General features: G+C 44.7%; 1 protein-coding gene across 1 annotated transcript; it reads left to right on the forward strand.

Annotated features, from left to right (window-relative positions):
• The first annotated feature begins 410 nt into the window (after positions 1 to 410).
• LOC135374490 (uncharacterized protein K02A2.6-like) lies at positions 411 to 2,579 on the forward strand. The gene has a single exon (XM_064607454.1). The coding sequence runs from the start codon at positions 411 to 413 to the stop codon at positions 2,577 to 2,579; it is 2,169 nt and encodes a 722-aa protein (XP_064463524.1).
• The last annotated feature ends 6,929 nt before the right edge of the window (positions 2,580 to 9,508 follow it).

Genomic DNA, 9,508 nt, shown 5'->3' on the forward strand with positions numbered 1-9,508 from the left:
ACAGATTTGTAACAGGCCTTTTACGAGTCGACATTCAGAAGTCGTTGTTCACGGAACCTGAAACCATTTTGGTTTAAAAAGGCGGTTGAGAAGGCGATGTCGTTAGAAAGAGCTACAAGGAATGCGGCAGAATGTATCTCAAAGAAATGTGATGTGAAGTATGAACCTGATAGCACCCTTCAGAGCATCAGTGTTGAGAAGAAAGTTTTTGAAGGGAAATGTCATCGGTGCGGGTCCGATAAGCACCCCTCCAAGAAATTTCCTGTCCAGAGCGCGACTTGCTTCAAGTGCAAAAGGACAGGGCACATAGCTTCGGTTTGCCAGTCGGGCAGGAAGTCGGACATGAACTCGAGACTGAAAAGGCGAACGAGGCGTACGTTCTGGTAACCGGACGGACAGAAGCGGAACACATGGAGAATTTAGAAAGCGTGTTGAAATGTTTGAGCTCAAGAGGAGTGCGGGTCAAGAAAGAGAAGTGCGAATTTTGGAAGTCAGAACTGCAGTTCCTAGGACACGTAATCGAGATGAATGGCATTTCCACGGCACCAGAGAAGGTGCAAGCGATTCTTGAAGCGCCAGCTCCCAGTGACAGGAAGCAACTTCGCTCATTGTTGGGCATGGTCACCTACTATGCCAAGTTCCTGTCTAAGCTGTCTTCGATTGCGTACCCATTAAATCGACCTCTCAGCGAGAAAGTAAAGTGGACGTGGTCATCAGAATCTCAACGCGCATTCGAGGCCCTCAAGAAGGCTATGGCATCTGCGCCGGTGCTTCAGCACTACGATCCTAGTTTGCCGCTTCAAGTGTCTGCTGACGCCTCACCGTACGGCGTTGGAGCAGTATTAGCGCACATGGATAGTGATGGGACTGCGAAGCCTATAGCGTATGCTTCAAGAACTCTGACAGAATGCGAGAAGAACTATAGCCAAATTGAGCGCGAAGCGTTGGCTTTAGTCTTTGCAGTGAAGCGTTTTCACTGCTACATTTACGGGAGAAGCTTTTGTCTGGTCACGGACCATAAACCACTAGTGACGATCGTTGGTCCAAAGACAGGGATTCCGCCCATTGAAGCGGCGCGTCTACAGAGGTGGGCAATAACGTTACCAGCCTACACTTACACGCTCAGCTACCGAGCAGGAGAGCAGAACTACGAAGCAGACTGTCTGTCCCGCCTTCCAGTTAAGAATGATGGAAGCAAGGTGACGGATGTTGTGAGCGAATTTTATTCCATTCGCTTGGATACTTTTCCCGTACAGAGCTCAGATATAGCTCGAGAGACAGCTCGTGACGACGTATTAGCACGGGTTACACACTACGTCCTGAAAGGTTGGCCACGCAAGGCCACCGATGAGGACCTCAAACCATACTACGTGAGGAAGCTGGAGCTGACATACTTCAGGGGTTGTCTTATGTGGGGGATACGAGTAGTGGTTCCTCACAAACTGAAGAAAGAAGTACTCCAGGAAATACACGAAGGGAATCCTGGCGTAGTTCGAATGAAAGAGACAGCACGAAGTTATGTATGGTGGCCATCGGTAGACTGCGGTATCGAAGACTTGGTATCTTCTTGTGAAGACTGCCAACAACGGAGCGTCAGCACCGTCGCGCCACTGCACCTCTGGGCTTGGCCGACGAAGCCGTGGCAACGCATCCACCTAGATTTTCTGGGGCCATTTCAACGAACTAACTACCTGGTTGCGGTAGATGCCCATTCGAAGTGGCCCGAAGTGTTCGAGATGAAGTCCACAACTTCAGAGGCGACAATACGAAACGTGCGTGAACTGTTCGCAAGATTCGGGATGCCAGAAACGATAGTCACGGATAATGGCCCCCAGTTTTGCTCCCGAGAGTTTGAGGCATTCCTCAAAATGAATGGGATGAAGCACGTCAGGTGTGCTCCTTGTCATCTGTCGAGCAACGGTTTGGCGGAGAGGTTTGTGCGCACTGTTAAGGAAGCATTGCGCAAAGACATGCATCGACCGGCCGACATTCGACTGGCTAGTTTCCTACTAAGCTACAGGAACACAGCACACGCCACGACGCAGCAGTCACCCGCGCAGCTTTTGTTGAAGAGAAATCTTCGAACGCGGCTAGATTGCCTCAAACCGTCAACTGAAGACGTCGTCCGACGAAAGGAATTCACGCAAATGCTGGGAAGACGTTCACAGGAACGTTTCTTTGCAACTGGAGAGCATGTGTATGTAAGGAATTTCCGGAATGGACCACGTTGGTTATCAGCAACTGTGCTGGAGAAGACAGGACCTGTTACATACCGCGTACACATGAGTACAGATAGGGGACCATTCGTCTGGAAGAGACACCAGGATCATCTGCGACGCAGAACTTTGACGGTCAGCGGGGGTGTGTCAGTGTCATCAGTCCCGGAGTTTTTGACATCGGAGAATGACGCACAGGAATGTACTTCGTCCCATCAGCCACTGGTCAGCACATCACCTGCTAGGGCAGCAGCGGCACTGCCAGAGGAGCCTGTTGGGTCACCTTCAGTCATCAATGGGGCTCAGGTTCGAAGGTACCCTACACGTGTGCGACATCCACCAGAACGTTTCCAAAGTACATAGAAGTGTTGTGTGGAAAAAGGAAAATAAAAAAGTGTGCTACCAGTGAAAGCTTTAGTGTTTTGGTGGATTAGAAATAACTCATTTTTTGTGCATGTCATAACAATAATTAGACTGAAAGTGCGAGGTGCCCACTTATAGTATTTTCTCCTATTATGTGCGGGTTGTACTTAGTTGTTAAAGGGACCATGAAATGATTTTCGAGAATTCCGAGTACTCTGCAGGAAACCGTTCTCATGATCCATCACTATCGTACACACATCGACTTTTAACCGTATTCAGTACAACGGGGGCGCAGTTATCAGACAAAAATAGCAGGGCGAGACCGCTGGATATATGCCTTCGAAGTGGGCTTACGTCATCGCCATCCAATCCTCTCAGCCAACTGCGAACGACGAGGAGGACACACCCCGCCGGACCACGTGGGTGCACGGTTTCGGTTTGGACAACAACGACGTTGTACATCTCCCGTCCAAATCACTTGAAATATGGCGAAAGGCAAATTATCAGCAATGGAGGAAGAGGTTATGCGACACATACAGCGTCTATGGATCGTTCGGTAAGCAGCAGCTCGTAGAATGTCACCGACGAAGGTATGTTCTGACGAAGAAGAAGTTCAAAGAGGAAAACTTGCTCCGGTAACCATGCTGACAGTCAACGGCTATATTACATTTCTCGTAGGATTCTGTGTCAACGGTTAGTTACAATCTTGTCTCCAAGTCAAATTAAAACATTTCATGACAAAGTATGCAAGCTTGTTTGAAAATTTTACACTTTGCTCGCAAAAGCCCGTCCGCGAATCGGCAACATGTTCTGTGTATGATGTCACGGCCAGTTCGCCTCGGAGGCGGGCCGTAGCAGCTGCCGTTCACGCCTGTGGTAAATATACAATATTTTCGCTATTTGTACGATTTTCAACTTCATATTTCACAGAGTGAATACTTTAGTACAGGGGAACTAATTAACAATGATCATGGGTTTGTCAAATATCTTTTCATGGTCCCTTTAAGGGGAAGGAAATGTGGTGTTTGTTTTGTTGGCGTTTCGCAGAGCTGGTCAGTTGCACGTGCATCGCGTGAACACTTCGTCATCTATCTTCGTTCTGAGCAGGAGCCCTGTTTGCTGTAGCCGCATGTTTAGTCTTGTGCAGAAATAACTCTGCAACGCCGCTGAAGAGTATAGTGTGATACTCTTGTTGATATTGATCAATGTGAGCACCTTTCTGTGTTCATATTGTTCTCGTGTCCTGTGTCTCGTTCATTGTCATTCACACATAATGACTGGAAAGGAAATTAAGGATCTGGTCAAGGTCATCGAGGATTTCAAACGCGAGATGCGTGCTGACAACCGATCACTAAAGGATAGCATCCAATATTGTCAGGATACCCTCAATGAGTGCATGACTGACATCAAAGAGCTTAAAGAGTTACGCAGTGAAGTAAATGACCTGAGACGCGAAAACTCTGAATTTAAGAAATCAGTGGAGAAGTTGCAAGACGATCTCAATGCCCTTGACCAGTATCAGAGATTGAACAACCTTGAAGTTAAGGGTGTGCTTAAGGAAGTTTCAAATCCCACCGATATTAAAAAAATAGGTGAAGCGGTGGGAATGGAGATAAAGGTTGACGATGTCGAGGTGTGCCACCGAGTTCCAACAAAACAATGTGAACATGAAAAGATTGTTCGCATGATGTCTCGTGGAAAGAGGGATGCATTTTTTTCAAAAAACGAGGAAGTGGAGATTAACATGCGCTTCCCTAGGGTTCCCCGGTGGTGACACTAACATTTTATCAATGAGCATTTGTCCCCAGTGAACAAGCAAATATTGGGGGCCGCAGTTGCAAAGAAAAAAAATGAACTGGAAATACCTTTGGACTACGAAAGGTAAAGTATTTGCAAGGAAATCGGACGATTCCCCAGTTGTTCATATGGAAACCAGGCATGACGTTGCTCTCATGTTATAGGGCGTGCGTGGTGGTTTTGCTTCTCTTTTTTCGGTATTAGTTCTTGTGTGTGTTATGCGTCTCTACAAGACCTGGACGAGAAATGTTTGCCTTCTGGTTTTTCCATCTAAATATCCGTAGCTTAAATAAACACTGACAATTTGTCCACTATGATGTCTTTACTCAAACACCGTATATCCATTTTCGGTCTATCGGAAACTTGGTTAAAAAAAGAAACTGAACTCATTCACTGGTTATAGCCATGAGTACCCGAGTCGCACGTTCGGGAATCACGGTTGCCTTACCAATTAAGGGACGACAGATTAGACTGCATTTTGCGAATCCCTGTTCATTGACGTTCGGTTCAAATTCTTCAAACGAGACTCTCTGCTGCACAAAGACAAAAATGTTGTAATATGTTATGTAGATCTCCGCAAAGCAACCAAAGCGACTTCGTTGAACTGGACAGCATTCTTAATAGCATTGTACGCCAACTATGCAACATCATAATCGGAGACATGAATATTAACATGTTCGATAACAATCTGTCCAACACTTACCAAAATATGTTGCTGCAAAATGGGATTGACCAATGGATTCAGTTGCTTACCCGCCTGCATGGGGAGCACAAAGGTACCCAATAGACCACACGCTATCTAATTTTCATTTGGATGCTTTCACTTCCGGTGCGTTGCCTTGTGACATGACTGACCACGATATTATATATGCGATTGAGAAGAACTCCACTTACTCAGCTAACTGTTCAAAAATTACTACACGTCTTTACAATTTTGAACTAGTAAGGTCATTTTTATCGGAAGTAAATTGGCAGTTTGTGGATGCTGGTTTACCAGCCACGCGTAAATTTAGATTTCACGAGGTGCTCGTTGAGTGTATGGAGGTCGTCGACCATCAAACAATGTTCTAAAAGACAGATCAAAAGAAAGCCATGGCTTACGACCGGGTTACTACAATCAATAAAACGCAAGTCCAATTTATACCAAAAATTTCGGCAAAACCCGACCAGTACAATATTAAAGGAAAAGTGTGTGAAATATCGCAATTTAACAACGAAATTACTGCGCGTTGCTAAGACTAATTACTTCCACAAAAAATTCACGAGGCGTTTGGTGACTCCCGTAAGTCGTGAACTTCGCTTTGGGAAAGGTAAAGCCAACGCACAATATTCTAAGTATTATAGACGACTCTGGAAATGCGACCAGCAACCATGAAGCTATAGGTAATGTCTTAAATGATTATTTCCTCAACGTTGCTACCACGGTAACATTCGACAGAGAGGGGGAAACCTCTCAAAGCACGTTCATTCCTAAACGACATCACCGCACATGTTTCTTGTCTCCGTGTTGCACGGAAGAAGTATTATCCGTTATTCGAAACTTAAGATAAATGTTGAACTGCTTAAGAACGTCGCTCCGCTGATAGCAGGGCCACCGTCTTCCATTGTAAAGTCGCTGTTCAGTGAAGGCGCATTCCCAGGTGAGATGAACATCTCCAAGATATGTCCCATCTTCAAGAAAGGCAGTCGGTTGGTTCCAGGGAATTACAGACCGATTGAGATTCTCCCATCAATCAGTAAGGTGCTTGAACGTTTGATGCTAATGCGTTTACAAGATTTTTTTTTGAAAAACACTCCTTGCTATCGGACAGCCAGTTTTTGCGTCAGGTCCACTGAAACAGCAGCCCTTTCTGTTTGTGAACTGATTAAAGGAAACATTGAATCTAAGCTACTAACTATGGGCGTGTTTATTGCCCTTCGGAAGGAGTTTGATACAATTAACCATTCATTAATGTGCGCAAAATTAGATATGGAATACGTGGCGTAGCGCTTAAATTAGTACATAGTGGCGTACATCGTACAACTTGAGGACGCCGCTTCATCGCTAGGAAACGTTTCAGCGGGCGTCCCGCAAGGGTCAATTTTAGGTCCTTTTGTTTTTGGTTTATATTAATGACCTGAGTTCCTATTTAAACGTACCAACAATTTTATATGTTGACGATACCTCCATATTCCTTCAAAGCTCCAACATCACGGATCTCTACGCTAAAGCAAATGACGAAGTTTCTAAGATCTATACATGATTGAAGTCCAACGATCTGTCAGCTCGTCAAAGTCATCCTATGTTTTTTCAAATGTTGTCAAATATTTTTCACCGTAACCAACATGGGTTTCGAAAGGGCTACTCATGTAACCCAATTAGCCTGCTTCATACATGACATTGAGTTTAACTTAGACAATAACATTCGCACGGACGCCATATTTTTAGATTTCTCCAAAGCATTCGATACTGTCATTCACACAGGTCTTCTTAATAAGTTATCGCTACTTAACTTATATCCCCTTGTTCTTAGCTGGTTCAAAAATTACCTCCACGACAGTTACCAAATAAAGCTGGCAAATGATGCCCTTTCTTCTCCATTACCTCTGCTATCCGGCGTACCCCAGGGGTCAGTACTTGGGCCAATCCTTTTCCTAATCTTTATTAACGATCTTCCTAATCCCCGGTCTTCAAATATTCGCAGATGATTGTGTTCTCTACCACAGCACATCTTCCCTTACTGATCAGCTAGCACTTCATGACCTTGATCTCATTTCCGCGTGGTGTTCTAACTGGAAGCTTTCGCTTCCCAAGCAGCACAATGTACCGAAAGTCGAGTGCAATAGGAGTGGACTGTACGTGTCTTAGCAATGTTCTTTAGTGTCACGAGACTGTTCAAGGCCTTCCACCTATCCGTCCACCCCTATTGCACTCGACTTCCAGTACATTGTGCTGCTTGGGTTAATACACCTAAATGCTCGCACGTTTCTTTCACGCGTTCTAGACAACCTTCTAACGCTCATTACACATTGTCCTATTTTTAAATCGAACTCGTAAATACCTAGGGATTCATCTAGTCTCGAATCTTAGTTGGACGACTCACGTGAATGCAATTATCATCGAAGCTAACCGTAAACTTTGATTCCTACGCCGTAATTTAAAGCATGCGCCACTACCTGTTAAAAGACTAGCATACACTACCCTTATTCGTCGTAAATTGGAGTACGCTTCCTCTATCTGGGATCCACATTTACACTAAATCACTTACTAGAATATTTCGAAAACAGTGCCGCGCGGTTCATACCTAATGCCTATTACTATCCTTCTAGCATTTCATCAATCAAGCTATCTCTTGATCTTGTGTTACGCCGGAAGTTTCTACCACCGTCTGTTTCACAACACATTTTACGACCTAATTTCATCAAACCTGCTTGCTATATATCGCCGAGACATGACCACATTCTTAAGGTTGGGCGTTTTTTCTATGCAACACTGACCAATTTTCTCGTTCATTTTTCCCGTGCACATCCAACGAGTGGGACTGTCTTCCTCAGAACATTGTTATGATGAACAATTTCATTGTACTCAAGCGAGAACTAGCCAATTTCCTGTGTATTTAATATTTCCGTGTTATTTATATTTCTACTTGTGTAAACTTCCATCTTCGCTTACCCCCCTCATGTAATTTCTCAATGGGGCGCCTTGAGGAACTACCATAAATAAATGAAAATACCACAGTGCGTCGCAAAGAGCGTAATCGTCCACCCCCTCCGTGACAGTGAAATTGCCTGATTTCGCCGACTTCCCGCTAGGGTGTCGTACCGAGAAAATGCACTGCTCCCGTGTTTCGTAAAAATTTCCTGTACCTGAACCATGTAAAACAGCTTTATATGGTGCACGCGTAACCAAGGCGGAATCAGTTAAGAGGGCATACCAGCTCTCCGTCCCAATGTGTTTCCTATGGAATAGTTTATGCTTTCTCTCGGCAACCACCGCGCAGATTTTGACGCGGGTGCTTTCATCATAAAGAGGAAGATGAGATGAAATTATTTACGCTACAGGATTTCTCATATCTGTCGTATGTATTTTACGGCGACGTCACGAATGCGAAAAAAAATAAAATTTTCTCCTCCCTCTTTGAACAGGTTTTATTAAACTGCTATAGGCATATCGAAAAAACTTTCCATTTACTTTCTCTGGAATTATTTCAGGAATCGATAGACAAATTTATATGTCTACCACTTTCCGTTTTTATAAAAAAAGCATAAAAGTGAGTACGGATAAATACAGTCTCAAAGCCCCGTAAACCGCGTCAATCTGTGTCGCCCTCTAGCCGTAGCACAGGAAAAACCGCGCGGAACATTTTGACCATATCCATCCGCCGACCATGCGGCGCGCACGCGCACTGCAGTGCTCCCTCTGTCCTCTTTACTGTCATGGACAGCGGACTTAGGGCATGGCCTTGGAGACCAGAACAAAAGCTTATTTAGCTGCTCGTAAAGGGATTATCGTCAGCCAGCATTGTCTGACGGGGGTGGGGAGGGGGGTGCATTGTGGGTGGGGACGTTGGGTAGACGAGCCAGCATTGTCGCGGCCCGTGTAAGAGACCACCGAGACCAATAAACCTCTTCTTTTTTTCGGTGAGATGAGTTTATTAGCTTGACATAAAACGTCAATTTGCTCGATTTTGCCGTTTCGGGTTTGTGCTTACTCAGTGAACTGTCTAACAAGAGGCTAACATGAATCTCTCGTATTTACGGTTAGTGGAAGGCCGACTTCACAAACATTCCAGTAACGTTCAACAGGACTGCCCTGTAATGTTCGTAATGTTGAAACAGCCAGCAAGCGGATTACACACAGATAAATGTTTCTTAGGATAATGGTACTTAGAACTGCAGCTTTATTTGTTGTTTCTCTTTCTTTTGTTGATGGATTTATTTTTATCTTTATTATTTTCTCTTTTTTTTTCATGAACGCTCCACGTGAACCAATAACAAAAATCGATCAAGCGGCCGACGCACAATTATTTCCGCCCACGCAATGAGCAACAGTCTTTTCCGGAACCCAAATTCACGTTCGCGAAGCAAGGAAAACCAAGGACAGCGACGGGGGAGGGGATATATTTATTAGACGAAAAGGGAAAAAAAAAAAC

The sequence above is a fragment of the Ornithodoros turicata genome, unplaced genomic scaffold (genome assembly GCF_037126465.1).
Source record: "Ornithodoros turicata isolate Travis unplaced genomic scaffold, ASM3712646v1 Chromosome67, whole genome shotgun sequence".
NCBI lineage: Eukaryota > Metazoa > Arthropoda > Arachnida > Ixodida > Argasidae > Ornithodoros > Ornithodoros turicata.

Bases quoted from the DNA above. Each gene is read 5' to 3' on its own strand.
- LOC135374490 (XM_064607454.1), top strand. From the start codon at position 411: ATGGAGAATTTAGAAAGCGTGTTGAAATGTTTGAGCTCAAGAGGAGTG.